The sequence below is a fragment of the Narcine bancroftii genome, chromosome 3, assembly GCF_036971445.1.
Source record: "Narcine bancroftii isolate sNarBan1 chromosome 3, sNarBan1.hap1, whole genome shotgun sequence".
Lineage (NCBI taxonomy): Eukaryota > Metazoa > Chordata > Chondrichthyes > Torpediniformes > Narcinidae > Narcine > Narcine bancroftii.
In genome coordinates this window covers 108,995,057-109,014,264 of record NC_091471.1, presented here as the reverse complement: position 1 = coordinate 109,014,264, position 19,208 = coordinate 108,995,057, and the positions used below count along the sequence as shown (strand labels likewise).

Below are 19,208 nucleotides of genomic sequence, written 5' to 3'. Positions count from 1 at the left end.
CCCAACCGCCTCCTCCTCCAGGCACATGTTACCCATTTTATCCTTTAGTGGCCCTATCTTCATTCTTGTCATCCTTTTGTTCTTCACATATGCATCGAACACCTTGGGGTTCTTCTTTATTCCTTTTCCATAGCTATTCTTCACCAATCTATCTATGGCACCACCTTCATGGAAATGCATACCTATGCCCAAAGTCTCACTGCTCCGCAACACTCTCCAGCACACTACCCATCACCATACAACTCCTGCTCTGGTTTAGTCTATCAGAGTGTAACAGCTTGCACTTGTCCAAGTTATATTCCATCTGTCATTCTTTGGCCCACTTTCCCACTTCAACTTGATCCTGTTGAAATCTCAGGTAACCTTCAGCATTGTCCACCATATCACCAATTTTGAAGTCATCCACAAACTTATAACCACATTAACTACCTTATCATCCAAATCGTTAACATGGATGAGAAACAACAGTGGATCAAAACAGGTTCCTGATGCACACCACTGGTCACAGGCTTCCTATCAGGTTAACAATTCTCCACTATCATCCTGTCTCCAACCATCAAACAAGTCTGTATTCAATTGATCAGCTCACCTTGAATCCTATAGGATCTGGCCTTTCAGACCAGCCTACCATGCGGGACCTTGTCAAAGTCCATATAGACAAAGTTCACTGCCTTGCCCTCATCCATCTTCTTGATCATCTCTTCAAAAATTTGGGAGAGCTAATTTCCCACGCACTAAGCCATGTTGATTATCCGTAATCTTTCCTTGCCTTTTCAAATGCACGTAGATCCTGTCTCTAAGAATCCCCTCCAATGACTAACATTAAGCTTACGGGCCTGTTGTTTCCTGGCTTGTCTTTGCAGCATTTTTTAAATAAAGGCACCGCATTAGTCACTCTCCGGTCTTCTGGCACTTCCCCTGTGCCAAATGATGTTGCAAACATCTCTGTCAAGGCTCCTGCAATTTCATTCCCAATTCCCACGATGTCTCAATATGCATTTGTTCAGTCCATTTTATCTACCTTAATGCCTTTTAAGGCCTCCTCTTCTGTAACTTCAGAACTCTCTTCAGAACATGGTGATTTACTTACCCAAGTTTCCTAACTTCGATATCTTTCTCCACAGCAAATGAGTTCAAGGAATATTATTTAGGACCTTGTCCATCTCCTTGTTGCTCTTTAAGGGACCCAATAATTTCCCTAGTTAGTCTTTTACCTTTATACTTGGAGAATATCTTAACCTCACCTGTTAGAACATCTCCAAACCACTCCTTACATTTATTCCCCTCTTAAGTGAACTTCTACATCCTCTACAACATTGCTCAAAGGATTCTCTATATCTGCAAATAGCTTCTCACACTCAGTCTTTGTAAGATCCTGCCTAATGTCATTAAAGTTAGCCTTGCCCCAAAATAGTACCTTAACTTGTGGAAAAGTTCTATATTTTTCACTATTTTAAAATTAATGGAATTATGGTTACCAGTTCCTAAGTGTTCTCTCACCACAGTCACCAGATCTGCTGCAATTCCCAAGAGGAGATCTAGTGTTGCACCTTCTCAAGTCGAGCCATCTACATATTGTTAGAGAAAATGTTGCCCACCATCTCTTCCCTTCTTATTTTCCTGTGCTCCATTTGAATGCAGTATCTCCAAATTAATCACCTCAGTTTGGGATGCTGGTTTCTGAAAGCAATGGGGGAGGGGGGCGAAGGGGGGCATGGGGGTGCTCAGATTTGAAGCAAATACCATGCCCTCTCTTCTCAGTCATATTTCTCTGCATTTCCACAGCAGACCTCTGTGCTGTTGTATCACAGCTGCAATGGAGTGCCTTGTCCAAAGTCTGACTCCCTCTCAAGTAGTGTAATGCCAAGGACATGCAATTCAGAAATATGTAGATGAAATTTCAGCACAGGGAAACAACTATGGTCAACATTTTCAGTGGGTTTTCACCAATTTCCTGGGGATGGGGGGGGGGGTGGTTTCTGCTGGTTACCCAATAGAATGGCACCACGAGCCATCAAAAAATAAAGTGAACAATTTCTAGATCAAACTACCAGATAATCTGAATCTGCCCAAACTTCAAAACTGATTGCTTCCCGTTTCCTCAATCATGCCATCAAAGGAGTTTCACTACATACTAGACTTGCTCTATCACATTCCCCTTTATGGAACAAGGAATTGGGGGACAGGAATAGGAATCTTCCTTCAGGGCTCAAAAGGATATCATGGGTTTCTACTACACAGAGTTTCATCCTTCACTGAATTCCCTTGCACTTTGCTGTGTGTTCTCTGGTGACAGTTCTCTGTTGGCAGTGGCCAAAGCTGCTTGAATTTACTACAGTTTAAAATGGTTTCCAAGCCAAATTAGCCAAAATATTAATAAAACCTCACCATTAAAATAGCACATTTTTGAAAACTCTTTGTGCTGTTGACCAGTGATTGTTTCTGCTGTAGTCCCATTTGGAAGTTAAAAAAAACTTTGCACAAGTTCTTGACAAGTTCTGCACAAGCCGTTGACCTTCCTTGAGTACTTTCCTGCTCGCACCCTAAATTGGATTTTGTACTAGTACCCTCAACTTCTTAAATATTTTGAAAGGTGATTGGAAGCATAGGATAAGCTGAGGATATAAACAGCCTGTTTGTTGGGCTATGTTATTACTGATGTAACCAAACAGATAAATCTGACTGAGAATAGTTCAAAAGCATGATGTAATAAAACCCATAAATGGTAACTTCTAGAATAGATTTCACTTCCCGAGTATGTACATGACATCACATACAACACCAAGATTCTTTTCCTGTGGGCCAGGCAGAATTACCACTTACTGTTAGTGCAAAAAAGACTGTATTCAAGAAGATAATATATACAATATCAAGATGTGGTAAAATTACTTGCATTTGAAAAGCTGGAGAAACTTGCATCTCAGGGAAGTGGAAGAAATGAAATCCAGCTACTGGAGTTTCATCACCAAATTTTGAAATTCAAGTTTAAGCATCATCTACAAAGAGTTCCATTTACTCCAAAGTGTGAAGAGTTTGCGAAATACACAGTAATGATTAAACATTCACATTGTGCAGCGTGTTTTGCAGGAAGAAATGCGAGACTATAAAGCAAAGCAAATGGGCGATCAACAAGTAGAGAATTCCAGCACTGAAAAATTAACCTTCATTTTGATTCACAAAAATGGGAAAGTTGCAAATAAAAGTTCAGAATAATCCAAACTCAGAAAAACATTTTGAAGACTCACCGCTCCTTTACAGTAAAGACGCAGCTTTCCTGATGGTGTACGGACAATCACAGACATGCGTTTTCTGTTGCTGCAGAACAGGTTACAAACAGGATGACTCCTTGTAATAGGCTTAAAAAAAATCTCATCCAACTCAATTTTTGGAAAAAAAATGGGCCAAGTTTCTATTAGGTTGTCATAAATAATAGCAATAGACCTCTTGAACATAGTCTAAAAAAATTATATTTAATATTCAATAAATAAATTATCAAAGGCTTTTAAACTTGACATTATTCTTAACAACTTTAGAACTTATTCTCACTTCCATTTCCTCTCAAGCAATTTGTGATTACTTAAAACCTAAAGTACTTTTCATTGTCCATGTTGTTCATTCATCAACTCATTTTACATTTCCCCTTATCTGGTGTTATTTTAGTCACACCTGCACCCCATCTCATCTCAAAAACATTTTTAATTCAGATGACTATCAGCCCAAGTTGTCAACTCTCAGCCACAATCTGCTGGAGTAAAACATCAAATGAAATTTGTAATTCAACTCAAAGATCTTCCCCATCACTATGGCTGCAGAATGCTAATATCTCAGTAGACGGAAATCTTCTCAATGAGAATCAGTGGAAGGACAAAGGAGATGAATTAAAACAGTGAGATTTAATGCCAAATCAGACATAAAAAGTCAGAATGATGTAAAAGTTGCATTAAGAAAGGGGAAGAATTAGAATTAAGATCACACTTCTTCCAAAATCTCCCAAATCAGTTCAAAACTGCTAATTTTTGATGCCACAGGAATCGATTGCCAGTAATTAATGCAAATATTCTTAACAGCATAGTTATTCTTGAAAATACCCAGCTTTAATCTGCATATCTTTCACAAGTACAGGGTACTGCAAGTTTGTTGCATCTAATGATCATTGAATGAATGAGAGTTTATTGAAACAGTGTACACATTAGCACAATGCACAGATGCACCAGCCTTCATGTTTGCCTTGGCTACATAAATATGCAAAATTCACAAGCAACAAGTATAAATCAAATTACAACACAAGATAAAAATGATAATAAATATGTTAACATTCATTCTCAGCTGTGGCAAGTACAAAAGATGTTGCAAAAGTGCAGACAGATTTAATGATCTGGAGTAGTTATGGTGAGGGTAGTACAGGAAGGTTCAAGAGCCTGATAGAGTTGGAAAAAGAATTCTTGAACCAGATTTCAGTCTTTTATTCCTTCCACCTGAATGTAGTAGTGAGAAGAGAGCATAAACAGGGTGATGGGGATCTTTTGTGATGGATACCTTCTTGAGGCAGTACTTCACAGAGTCTTCAGTGGATGGGAGATTGGTGCTTGTGGTGGACCTGGCTAGGCCTGCTACTTTCTTCAGCCTTCTGCATTCCAGGGGACTTGAGTTTCCAAACTAGGACATGGTGCAACAAGTTAGGATACTTTCCAAAGCATACTTGCAAAGGTTTGATAGAGTACTCAATGACATGCCAAATTTTCTCAGACTACCTGGCATAAGTGCATCTTCTTCAGTTGCCCAAAAATGCTGGTTCCAGGTGACGTCCTCAGATATGTGGACTTTCAGGAACCTGAAGGTACTAACCGCCTCCACTGTCATCCTGCTTGTGACTCCAGGGGTGTGGACCCTTGGCATCTCCATCCTAAAGTCCATAATAACCTCCTCAGCATTGAGAGCACGGTTTTTGATCTGCCATCACCCAACTAGATTCTTGATCTCATCCTACATTCCAACTTAACATTATTCGTTATTCAGCCAACAACAGTATTGTTGTCAGCGGATTTATCGATTGTGTTGGACTAACTTGGCTACGTGATCCTGAGTGTAGATGCAACAGAGCAGGGGACTAAGCATGCAGACTTGAGGTGGCTGTCTTAATAGTCAACAACAAGGAGGTGATGCTATCAATCCTCACTGATGGGTCTTCCTACAAGGAAATCCAGTATTCAATTGGAAAGGGAAAAATAAGCCTCTCTTCCACTGGCAATTTGTCCCAGGAATTAACCAGTTAAGGATCCAGTGAAAAAGGAAAACAATCAGCTGATGCCAGCGTGCTGATTAAACCAGTGTAAAAAGGACAACTTTCATCCATTCAAAAGTAGACTCTCTGATCCCTGGGAATGAGTTGTGTTAAGTGGAAAAGCAGTCAGTGTCCCGGTTAAAGGTGGCCCAGTGGAAAGAGCACGAACAGTTTTCTATCCTGGGACACTAACTGGGATGCCAGTGAAAAAAAGACTATAGAGTCTCAAATCTCTTGCCACGATGGTAATAAACATTGAACTGTAGCCAATGAACAAGAGTCCGATGGAGATCATCTGATCCACAATAAGATCTAACAGAATGAAGGGCCAGTGAGATGGATCTGCTGTTGACCATTTGTGATGATAGGTGAATTGAAGTGGGTCTAGCTAGTCGCTATTGTGGTAGGTCATTTTGGACTTCTTGGGCACTGGCACGATGGATGTCCTTTTGAAGCAGGTAGGGACCTCTGACCACAACAGAAATTGAATATGTATACAAAAATCCAGCAAGTATCCACACAGTTTAGAAGAACATGACCAGATACCCCTCAGTAACCTTCTCAATATCTCCACTCTTCTATGACATTCTTGAAAAATTTCCCAGCAATTATCATCTGCTGGAATGTCCATTCATATGATTCTGTGCTAAAATTTGTTTTGACAACAGTCCAGAACATTGAACTATATATTATGTAAATACAAGGTTCTGTTATTGCAGCCAAATGACTCCTAACCCTCAAATACTGTTAATCTCTGAGTGCTGAAACGTGCCTTTAGTATCTGAAGGTTCGAAACAGTTTTTAGTTCCCATTCAAAAAAAGTCCTGACTGAGCCAAAATCTTTAATTTTATTCTTGCTGTTTTGATCATTTCCTTTCTAGCTCTAAAGGGATGTAAAACCTGCAAAATCAACAAATTACTTGGTGCAATTTACAACCCATTTTATGCTTTTACCTTTTTATTGTTTTGTTCATGCAAAGTTGCATTTTAAAAATATCTGAGATGCTTTGGAGTTATGTGCAAACTATCTATTTTCTAATAAGTTTTAATTTGATTTATTTTGAAATCTTTCTTGGTTACAGATGATAACCATAATATTGTTGAGATACCGATTTTAATGTCGTTTGTAAACTGCTCTTATGACGAACCAGAAATCTCTTAAATAGGATAAAACTTTTTCTAAAATTTTCCTTAGCAAATGAAAAACAATGAGGCAAACTTTTCACAGGGAAATGTTGTCTCAGGGAGTGATTTTTATACTTTTATAGCATTGGAAGATGATATTGATAAAAATTTAAAGGCAGATCAAGCAAAACAGTGATACCTCAGAGCTAAGCATCCAGTTATGGTCTTCTATACAAATGAATCAAACATGCAGATCACAAGCTTTCTGATAACAATCAAACAATGCTATTTATAAAAGCTCTATGCTGTTGTCTTCATTGTGAGGTTGATCTGAAAATAGCTAGTTGAGTATATACAGTTCCTTCCAGTGCACTAATGGCTTAGTTTTCTAAAAGATAGAAGTATCTAATAACTGGCCAGATTCTTACATGTACAGGAAGAACATGCTACCACAGTAGTGGAGGTCAGGATCAAACATGCTTTACTTGAAATGTGAGGCAACAGTATTATTTGATGTTAACCATGTAAAAATTACAGCACAGAAACAGGCCATATTGGCCCTTCTAGTTCACATCAAATTAAGTCCTTTCCTCTAGTTCCTCCTACCTACACCCTGCCCATAACCCTCCATTCCCCTCCCATCCGTATACCTATCCAAATAACAAAATTGACCCTGCCGTCACTACTTCTCCTGGAAGCTCATTCCACATACCCACCACTCTCTGAGTAAAGACGTTCCCCCTTATGTTACTTCTAAACTTTTGCCCCTTAACTCATGACCTCTTGTTTCAATCTCTCCTACTCTCAATGAAAAAAGCCTATCCACATCAACTCATCTATCCCTCTCATAACCTTAAATACCTCTACCAAATCCCCTCATAACCTTCTACGCTCTAAAGCAGGGGTGTCAAACTCAAATTCACAGAGGGCCAAAATTAAAAACTAGGACTAAGTAGTGGGCCAAACTAAATATTTATTGAAAATTTTCAACAACATCTGCATGTTTTCTCTTCTTTCAACATATGTAATGTTAAACTTTTTCTTATTAAAATAAATGTTTAATAATAGTTTTGGTTAAACTCTTTCCAGAAGAAGCATTAACAAATGAGAAATAAAATATTCAATAAATAATATTTCTCTATAGCCTTTAAGCTCCTTTTAAATGTATTTTGTTTTCACAAGCCAACAAGTCAAAAAAATAACAACTTGCTTCAATGACAAACAGGTTTGTCTTTTAAAATGATGAACATATAGTCTCCCTCCCACCTGTCTTGAAAGGTCCTGTTTTCTGTCTTTGGTTTGGCCATTTTTCATAAGGGGCTTATTACATGTGAGTTGGGCGACAGGTCACAGATGCTAATGAAAGTAAAGAGAGGAGGTGAGGGCGATTAGCGGGCTGATGGGCCGGCACCAAGGCATTTGCAAAGCATTCTGGGATTTGTAGTATTAGCTGTGCATGCGCTATATTGGCGCAGTGGCCAGCGGGCCAGCTCTAATACATATTTGATATGATCTTGCGGGCCAAATATAATTATATCACGGGCCAAATTTGGCCCACGGGCCTGAGTTTGACATGTGTGCTCTAAAGAATAAAGATCTAATTTGCTCAATCTTTCTTTGTAATCTAGATAATCTAGAAACTCAGGTAACATTTTCGTAAATCTTATCTTTCCTATATTTGGTGACCAGAACTGTACACAGTATTCCAAATTTGGCCTCACCAATGCCTTGTACAGTCTCAACATCACTTTCCAACTCCTGTATTCTATGCACTGATTTATAAAGGCCAGCATACTAAAAGCCTTCTTTACCATCCTATCCACATGAGATTCCACCTTCAGAGAACAATGCACTGTTATTCCTAGATCTTTCTGCTCCATTGCATTTTTCAATGCCCTCCCATTTACTATGTATGTCCTGTTTTGATTATTCCCTCCCAAATGAAGCACTTAACACTTCTCAGCATTAAACTCCATTTGCCATCTTTCAGCCCACTCTTCTAAGCCATCCAAATCCCTCTGCAATCTTTGAAAACCTTCATTATCCACAATTCTACCTATTTTAGTATCTGAATAGTTACTAATCCAATTTACCACCCCATCATCCAGATCATTAGTACAATAATGGACCCAATACAGAACCCTGAGGCACACCACTTGTCATGGGCCTCCAGCCTGACAAACAGTTATCCACTACAACTCTCCGGCATCTCCCTTCCAGCCACTGTTGAATCCATTTGACTAGCTCAAAATTAATACCCAATGACTGAACCTTCCTAACTAACCTTCCATGCAGAACCTTATTGAAGGTCTTACTTAAGTCTATCTAGACAACATCCACTGCTCGACTCTCAACAACATTCTTAGTCACCTCTTCAAAAAATTCAACAAGATTGGTCAAACATGATCTTCCACCCTAATGTGTGTTGAGTGTTCCTGATCAGACCCTGTCTCTCCAAACACACACACACACACACACTATCTCTAAGAACGCTTTCCATTAATTTACGTTAAAGTTACAGGCCTATAATTGCTAGGCTTGCTCCTCGATCCCTTTTTTAAACAAAGGAACCACATTAGCAATATGCCAATTCTCTGGCACTTTGCCCATCTCGAATGACATTTTAAAAATCACTGTCAGAGCCTCTGTTATTTCCTCACTAACTTCTTTCCAGGACCTGAGGAAAATCCCGTCGGGACCTGGAGACTTATTCCCCTTTATATGCTTCAAAAACTGCAGTACTTCCTCTTTCTTAATCACTACATTTTCCATAATTACCCTCTTTGCTTCCTTTACCCCGTACAATTCAATATCCTTCTCCTTAGTGAATACCAAAGAAAAGAAATTGTTCAAGATCTCCTCCATCTCGTTTTGCTCCACACACAATTGTCCGCTCTGATTCTCCAAGGAACTAATTTTATCCCTCACTCTCATTTTACTATTAATATATTTGTAGAAACACTTTGGATTTATTTTAATCTCTGCTTGCTAAAGCCACCTTATACCTTCTTTTAGCTTTTTTAATTTCTTTCTTAGGATTCTTTTTACTCCGAATATCTCCTTTATTCCTTGTTTCTTATATTTATTGTAGGTATCCCTCTTTTTTCGAACAATTTCCAATATCCTTTGAAAACTATGGCTCTCTCAAACTTTAGACCCTACCTTCCAATCTAACCGGAATATAAAGATTTTGTGCCTTCAAAATCTCACCTTTAAAAGATGTCCATTTCTCTACTATATCCTGCCCATAAAACAAATTGTTCCAATCCACTCCTCATAAATCCTTTCTCATCTCCTCAAATCTAGCTTTTCCCTGAAAATCGAAAACCTCAACCCTAGGCCCTGACCTATCCCTTTCCATAATTACATTGAAGTTAATGGCACTATGATCACTGGATCCAAAGTGCTCCCCAACACATACCACCATCACCTGACCTACCTCATTCCCAACAGTAGATCCAACATTGTCCCTTCCCTAGTTGGTACCTCTATGTATTGCTGTAAAAATATATTTTGCACACATTTTACAAACTCCAACCCATCCAGCTCTTTCACAGAATGGGTCCCAATCTATATGTGGAAAATTAAAAACTAAAACCACTACCTTGTGCTTACTAAAAATATCTGCTCTCTCCCTACAGATCTGCTCCTCCAGTTCTCGTTCCCAATTAGGTGGTCCATAAGTGGTCCATAGGTGGTCTATAAGTGTAACTACCCTTTTCCCATTCCTCAATTCCACCTGAATAACCTCCCTGGATTAGCCCTATCATCTATCCTGCCTAAGTACCGCTGCAATATTTTCTCTGACAAGCAGTGCAACAACACCCCTTCTTGCCCCTCCGATTTTATCACACCTAAAGCAACAAAATCCAGGAATATTTAGTTGATAATGACACCCCTCCTGCAACCTGTTTCACTAATCGCTACCACATCATACTTCCAAGTCTCAATCCATACCCTCAGCTCATCCACATTCCTTACAATGCTCCTAGCATTAAATATGCATTTCAGAGATTTCCCACTTCTTACTTTGTTTGCCTCTATCTTTACAAACAACTCTATTAAGCTCTTTTTCTATCATCTCCCCTCCATCTTCGTACAGAGCATCTCCCTTCTCTATCACCTGCCTTTCCTCACTCACTGTCTACAAGCTTTCTCTGTTTGCAATCTAACCTTCTCCTTGCTGCTCTCTTCCATTTGGTTTCCTCCCCCAAACCATTCTAGTTTAAAGTCTCCTGAGTAGCCTTGGCAAATGTCCCTGCCAGGATCCTGGTCTCTCTGGGATTCAAGTGCAACCCATCCATTCTATACAAGTCACACATACCCCAAAAATGGTCACAGTGATCCAGAAAATTGAATCCCTGCCCCTTGCTCCACCCCTTCAGCCATGCATTTATCCTTCACCTCATTTTATTCCTGCTCTCACTGTCACGTGAAACAAGCAGTAATCCCTTTGTGGTCCTTATTTTCAACTCCCTACCTAACTCTCTGCACCCACTTTTCAGGACCTCTTTATTCCTCCCTATGTCATTGGTACCTACTTGTTCCACGACCTCTAGCTCATCTCCCTTTCACTTTAGGATATCTTGGACACGAGCAGCAATATCCCAGACCCTGGCACCAGGGAGGCAACCACCATCCGGTTCTCCTTGCTGCATCCACAGAATCCCCTATCTGTCCTCCTAACTATCAAGTCCTCTATGACTATTCCCCTCCTCTTCCTTTCCCTACTCTTCTGAACCACAGGGGATGACCCTGTGCCAGAGGCACAGCAATTGTTCCATTATTATATCCTCCTGCCAGATAACGAGGAGGCTCAGGGAAGCAGCAGCATCTTGCTTGTATCTCACAAAGACAGAAACATCTCTTAATATTCAGTAGTCTATAGGGAGCTCTACAGCACTGGCTATGTTGGGATATTAGATGATGACCATGCTTGTAACTATTCCAACTACTTTTCATTTAGTAAGGTTGTGAGACCTGGCAAGTTAAGGCACTAACTTCAATAGGTTCAATCTGAAATGTTTGTCTGCCCTCATTAAAAAAAAACCCAGCAAGCAGAGACCGCAATGAACAATCTCATAATTGAATGATGTGTATGTCGGATCAACAACTTCCTTATGCAATGTAATATAACTCTCTCATTAATGGAAAAAAACTGCAAAAGACCCTCATTACATTTGAAAATGATGTTCTAATGATTATCATAAAAAATAATTCCAGTCTTCTGCTTGCACTGGGATGCAAGATAATCTAAAATGCATAGCTTCAGGTCAGTAACAGCACTCTCACTTACTTTTCATTGTTGTGTTCAGGGTGGAGCAAGAAAATCATTATCCCATTAACATGAGACTGAAATGACTAATCCTATTGATGAGAAGAGAACCCCTTGAGGCCATTCAAGCATAACTTCCATCGAAATTAATACCATTTACTAGTACTTGGTGCACAATCTGGAGAAGCTCAGTAGGTTAGGCAGGGAAAGGATCAGTCAGCCTTTTGTGTCAGAACACCTCATCAAGACAAAGGCTCCAGATCCAAAAGCCTGACTGACCATTTCTATCCACCGAGGTTGCCTGATCCTCGGTGTCCCTCCAGCTTCTCTTTGTTCACTCAAGATTCCAATATCTGCACATTCTGTGTTTTTCGATTCTCACTTCCTTCTACATCATGGCAATTCAATTGCTCATCTAGAAGCTTCTTAAATGTTATTAACCTCCACCATCCACTCAGGTAGGGAGTTCCAAATTTCAACCACCTGCTGGCTGGGAAAAAAAATGTTCCTTTGATTCCCTCTAAACCTCTTGTTCTTTAACTTAGATCGATGCTCTCTGGTTTTGGACATCTCTACTTTGGGGGAAGGTTTACCATCATCTGCCAACTGTGCTGTCAAATTTATCAATAGCAACTTTGAGAGGGTCAACCTTAATGCAGATTTCAACAAATTAGAGATTGTTCTAAAGTAATAACATTAAAATATATCAGCACTCTCGACACAACGGGTAGTAGTATCAAAGAGCATTACACTGGGAAGAAATTAAATTGCATCTTAATTAAATCAAAGGGAGTTCAATTTTGGAACACTAGTTATGTTTATATCCCTAGTAATTCAAATGGAAACAAATTTAAGAAGTAGAGCACATGTCCTTACATTTTATTGGGTGATAGTAAACAAGGATGAATTTCAACTCGACTTTCTAAAAATGATTAATTTCAAACTTCAGTCTAGTTGTATTTCAAAATATTTTCATATGTCAGTTGGGCCAGAAATTCATTTGCAACAGGAGATTTGTGCTCATGTTGTTTGACTAATTACTAATTTCTTTGTCAAAACCACAGTATCACTGGATGACTTTTACTTCACTTGCTGTATCAATGGGGGGGAGGATGTTAATAATTTGGCATGTTTAGAACAGGGTTCATGCAACTATGAGGGAGGAAAACTATGGGCTTGACTGGAGTTAAGACAGAGAGGATATGAATAGTTTAATACAATAGGCATATTGTGATAATAATTTATTTAGGAAATGGCTGATTTTAAAATACATTTTGCAGGAAAAGGAAATCCACAGCTTTTAAAATTTTCATCCTGAGTTAGTGAGAGGAATATCAGTTAAAGTATGAAAAATCTAAAAAGACAAAACAAGTCACTCTACCAATATACTAAAACAATGAGTAGCGGTGGTGCTGGTGGTGGGGGGAAATGCAGGAAAGGATCAGTCACAACACCAATAGAATGTTCAGCATGTCACAGAAGTAATTATATAAATCACAATTTTCTCGACGATAGGAATTAAGTGTGTGTAATCGATTACAAGAAGTATTAATTGCAGAACTTTGGGGGGGGGGCATCCGAGGCGCTCTAGTATTTGCCAAAGCCCTTTCCAGCTCACGGTGTCGAAGGCTTTGGTGAGGTCAACAAAGGTTAATGTAGAGTCCAAAGTTCCTCAACATGGTTATCCAACTGCTCGAAAACCAACAAGGTCGGATCAGATACAGCAATGAGCTCTCTGAACCCTTCTCCATTAACAATGGCGTGAAGCGAGGCTGCGTTCTCGCACCAACCCTCTTTTCAATCTTCTTCAGCATGATGCTGAAACAAGCCATGAAAGACCTCAACAATGAAGACGCTGTTTACTTCCGGTACCGCACGGATGGCAGTCTCTTCAATCTGAGGCGCCTGCAAGCTCACACCAAGACACAAGAGAAACTTGTCCATGAACTACTCTTTGCAGACGATGCCGCTTTAGTTGCCCATTCAGAGCCAGCTCTTCAGCGCTTGACGTCCTGTTTTGCGGAAACTGCCAAAATGTTTGGCCTGGAAGTCAGCCTGAAGAAAACTGAGGTCCTCCATCAGCCAGCTCCCCACCATGACTACCAGCACCCCCCCCACCCCCCACATCTCCATCGGGCACACAAAACTCAAAACGGTCAACCAGTTTACCTATCTCGGCTGCACCATTTCATCGGATGTAAGGATCGACAACGAGATAGACAATAGACTCCATTAACAATGGCGTGAGCAGGAAAGGGCTTTGCCAAGACAAATAGCGCCTTTGGAAGACTACACAAAAGAGTCTGGAAAAACAACCAACTGAAAAACCTCACAAAGATTAGCGTATACAGAGCCGTTGTCATACCCACACTCCTGTTCGGCTCCGAATCATGGGTCCTATACCGGCATCACCTACGGCTCCTAGAACGCTTCCACCAGCGTTGTCTCCGCTCCATCCTCAACATTCATTGGAGCGACTTCATCCCTAACATCGAAGTACTCGAGATGGCAGAGGCTGACAGCATCGAATCCACGCTGCTGAAGATCCAACTGCGCTGGGTAGGTCACGTCTCCAGAATGGAGGACCATCGCCTTCCCAAGATCGTGTTATATGGCGAGCTCTCACTGGCCATCGTGACAGAGGTGCACCAAAGAAGAGGTACAAGGACTGCCTAAAGAAATCTCTTGGTGCCTGCCACATTGACCACTGCCAGTAGGCTGAAATCGCCTCAAACCGTGCATCTTGGCGCCTCACAGTTCGGGAGGCAGCAACCTCCTTTGAAGAAGACTGCAGAGCCCACTTCATTGACAAAAGACAAAGGAGGAAAAACCCAACACCCAACCCCAACCAACCAATTTTCCCCTGCAACCGCGTCTGCCTGTCTCGCATCGGACTTGTCAGCCACAAACAAGCCTGCAGCTGACGTGGACATTACCCCTGCATAAATCTTCGTCCGCGAAGCCAAGCCAAAGAAGAAAGAAAGAAGAAGAATTGCAGAACATGTGTACTGAACACCTGGGCTATCATTCACTGTTTTCCATTTTAAAATGAAAGTTTTAAGTTGATGACCAGGCTGGACACAAATATGACAAGATGGCTATTAATTCAGGAAAAATATTATTATGAGCAGATTTAAAAAAACTGGTGGAGGAACACAGCAGATCAGACAGCTACCATGCATCAAAATGATCAGTCAATGTTCCAGATGAGAACATTGTCAAGACCAAGAGATAATTGGTGAAATTCTCCATAGAAATGGGGAAAGAAGCTGGAGGAGTAGAGGGCACAAGGAGTGAGAGGTGTGTAGTCAGGTAGAAACTATGAGGAAAAGAGAGCAGGAAAAGAAAAGTGAATGTGAGACACACACACACACACACACACATAGAGGTGAGAGAAGGAAGGGTTATTTTGTGCTATTCAGAATATTATGATCTTCTTGAGTTGTGGAATTTTAACACAGAGGTTATAGAGGTTTGTAGAGTGAATTGGTTTAGATGTGGACTAAGAAAATGTATGCCATGGACAAATATTCTGAACTTAAATATTTTCAAGAGAAGTCACTGAATATTGTATACTGTTGTAGACTTGTGAAAATAGGTCAGTGGTGGAATTCTGGATGAGATTATTTTTTTGAAAGATGGTAATCAAGGGGATGACTAGGAAAGTAGAAGATTAGTTTGGAGTAAATAAATTGGTGGTCCAATGTGGAGATCAATTTTGTGGAGTTAAAAATGTGTCCAATGGAATAGTTCGTGCTTATCATTGTACGAGCTCAGACTTGTCCAGTTCCATCTTTTTCCAGGTCCAAATGTTAATCAAAAAGGGAAAAAGCAAGGTTTCCAGATAGAATTAATTACAAAGACCAGATCAAGGTTTGTAGAGGAGGTACATTTTAAGTTTAGTCAGTCAGCTTCACTGAATGACAAACATTCATTTTTTTCTTTCACATTTGCAATATTTTTTTATACATTCTTAGTCAGTTGTGAATAAACTTCTGAAACCTATTTGATAGAAATGTTTAAACTATTCAACCACTAAGGTCTTAGTTGTGGATAATGTTACAGAGTATATAGATATGTTTTTGTGAGATAAATTGGGAAAGGTTTGTTAGAGTAGATTACATACAAACACTTTAAAACAGATCTTATTTGAAATACTGGAGCTCTGCTAATGCTAGACATATCAGCCCCACAGCTTTTGCAAGAGCTTTGGAGAGTGCTCAAGAGACTTCACTAATGGACTGTTGTTTTCAAAAGGCAACAGATGAAAGATATTGTTGGTGCCGCAGATTGTAAATGTTCTAAGAGGGTCATGTGGTTTTGCAAGCAGAGAGAGTCAAACAGGCTTTCTCTAAAAGAGAGAGAGAGACATAGATATCACTTCAACAGTGATGCAGCCAGCAGAAGTAGCTGGGACTGGAGCAGGACAAGCTGGAAAGCTTGTGGAAAGCCCCATTTTGAAGACGGCCTGGTCAAAGCCCTTGTGGTCATGTAAGAGGAGAGGACTGGCTGTCTAATTTTCATTTGGAATAGAAGATACAAAAAGGAACTCTGTGGTGACCTGAAAGAAAGAGGTTATCATCTGGAGAACCCTGAAGGGGCAAGTTTCGTCAGCAAGACACTAGTGTCAGTTGTGGATGTCCTGGAACAACAAATCTCTCTCTGAAAACCAACAAGAACCTTCCAGAGTGGTAACCATTTACCTTTCAAGCACCAAAGCCTGGTGAACTTTATAAATGTTAAATTTTGTGCACATTATAAGAATTGCCTGCAACCAGTGAATTGGAGTAATGAGAAGTGAGATTGGACTGTGAACCAAAGAACTTTTCTGAACTTACACTTACACACACACACACACACACACACACACACACACACACACACACACACACACACACACACACACACACACACACACACACACACACACACACACGTGCACTTAGAATTAGAAGGGGGTTAAGTTAGGTTAAGTAAGTCAATAGAGATAAGTTAAAGTGTGATTGTGTTTTCATGTTTAAAGATAATTGAAAGCAACTTTTGTTTATGTAACCATTTGTCTTGGTGAATATCTATTGGTGCTGTGTTTTGGGATCCTCTGGGCTCGTAACAATAAGTTCAAAAATTACTGTTAAAAATTTTTTTAAAGTTTGTTTTTTTTATAGGATTTCTCAGAGCATGACAGATATCTTCATATTAGTTACAACCCACTTTCCATAGTTGGTCATTGTGCATAAGGATGTACACAAAAATTTGAATTTGCTGGCTTTTGATGGAGCAAGTGTTGGCTTTGAAGTATCACAGAGCCAAATTTAGTAAAGGCAAGTTGTGGAGTACACCTATTTTCATGGAATGCATCGGTTGAGTTACAGTTTAAATGAAAGAAACTTAAGAATACATTTTAAAATCTTTTCTGTAATTACTTTTATATCTCAAAACATCAATTTATAATTGTAACTGTGAATTACTAATACACAACTGCGAGTGAATAATATCAAATCTTCCAATGAATCACCAGTTTCCATTTTTGATGTTTTCTTTAAATCAAATCAAACCTTTGACATGGGGGTGAGTAGACAAAGGAGAGAAAAAAAGACAGACAAAAACAATTTTCATTTAAAATCACTTACATATTCAGGAAATCTACAAATAAAATTTCATAGCCAATTAATTAGCTATACATTATTGACAGAAGTGGCCTTGGAGAATGACATGTGTGTAACTAGTGTTTCCAATTAAACCCACGAGGCATGAGAGACAAATGGAAGTGGAATGCCAGAGAAAGAAGCAAATAAGAAAAGCTGTGCAAAGAAGACAATGGGAAAACAATTTTCCTTTGTGAAAATGCTCACCCACCTCCCTTGCCATTTATTGGTCTTATAAAATTGCTAAATCTTTCACCATCAACATGGTGATGAAAAGGTACAAAAGCAAAAGGAACCTGTTTGATTGGTTATCCCAGTGGTTCTCAACCTTTTTCTTTCCACTCACATACCACTTTAAGTATTCCGTATGCCATCGGTGCTCTGTGATTAGTTAAGGGATTGCTTAAGGTGGGATGTGAATGGGAAGGGAAGGCAGAGAATCACTGCTCTAGACCCAATTGTTACTGAATATTTTTCTTGAGAAAAAGTGTCATTGGCCCAGTTCCTTTGGAGTTATGAAACCCGTGAACGTAATGAGTCAATTAGGTATGATTAATAGTGATTTTCAACCTTTTTCTTTCCACCCGCATGCCACCTTAAGCAATCCCTTACTAATACAGAGATCTATGGCATATGGAATATTTAAAGTGGTATGTGAGTGGAAAGAAAAAGGTTGAGAACCACTGGGTTATCCCATTCAGAACCTTAAGCAACTGATTCCTTCACTGCCATGGCATTATAGCTGCAGTGTAATACACAAGTGTGGAGAAACTCAGCAGGTCACACAGCATTCAAAGGAAGTTAAAGGTGTGACAGTACGGATTCTATCACCGATGTGTATATGTATATATTGTGGTGTAGGATGGTTGTGATTGGCTGAGAGCGTAGCCACGCCTACTGGTAGGTCTTAAAGGGTAGTTCCTAGCCAGACCCAGATCATTCTGAACTGGGTCGACCTTCATGTGATATGCTCCAGTCTTCTAGTTAATAAAAGTCTTGGTTTGGATCAACAAGCCTTTGATTCTTTCGATGCGCACTACAAAAGGTAACCAACATTTTGGACCTGAGCCCTTCAACAGGAATAAGGAATAAACACCTTGAACATGGGTTCAAGTCCCATGGTGTCTATAAGGAGTTTGTATGTTCTTTATGTGTCTGCATGGGTTTTCCCCAGGGGCTCCGGTGTCCTCCCAATGTTCAAAACGTACTGGAGGTGTAGGTTAGAGGGGTGTAAATTGGGCGGTACAGACTTGTGGGCCGAAACTGTCTGTTTTGTGATGTATGTCTAAATTAAAAAATAAAAAAGTGTGGGGGGGGGGGGTGAAGGACGAGGTGGAGGAGGAGAGGATAGAATAAAGGGAAGCATAGGCCAACAGGCAAGACCTAATGGGTGTGTGGTGGGGGGAGGGGGGAAGTAGAAGACAAAATTGAGGTGATGGGGAGAGGACAGAGGGCTAATAAGGGTATCATTCTGATAGGAGGAGGAAAAGGTGTGGGGAACTGGAGGAAAGTAAACAGAGGAAGAATGGGGGAAGGGGTTAACAGAAATTGGAGGTCAATTTTGATGCTGTCTGGGGAGACTGTCAAGCTGAAATATAAAGTTGCTCCTCCAATTTGTGATCGACCTCAATTTGACAATACACGAGGACATGGCCTGACATATCAACGTGGCAATAATGAATGAAACTGCAAGGACCTGCCAGTGGCCTACCATTTTAATTCCACACACCATTGCCACACTATCATGTCTGTCCATGACCTCGTGTACATTGAAGCTACTCACAAACTGGAGGAACAACACGTTGTGTTCTATCTTGGCAGTCTCCAACTAGCCAGGATTATTTCCATTAAACCCCTTCCCCGGTCGATCTCTTTCCCTATG

At 40.0% G+C, this 19,208-nt stretch overlaps 1 protein-coding gene across 17 annotated transcripts in view; it reads right to left on the bottom strand.

Annotated features, from left to right (window-relative positions):
* atp8a1 (ATPase phospholipid transporting 8A1) overlaps positions 1-19,208 on the bottom strand; it is a 313,300-nt gene that overhangs the window by 142,919 nt on the left and 151,173 nt on the right. For all 17 annotated transcript variants that reach the window (XR_011353617.1, XR_011353618.1, XM_069924781.1 and 14 more), the window contains one exon: positions 3,246-3,315. Coding sequence is in view for 15 of the 17 variants with exons in the window: in XM_069924781.1 (XP_069780882.1) it covers positions 3,246-3,315 (70 nt within the window). In the remaining 2 variants the exon portion in view is untranslated. The remainder of the gene's footprint in view (positions 1-3,245; positions 3,316-19,208) is intronic.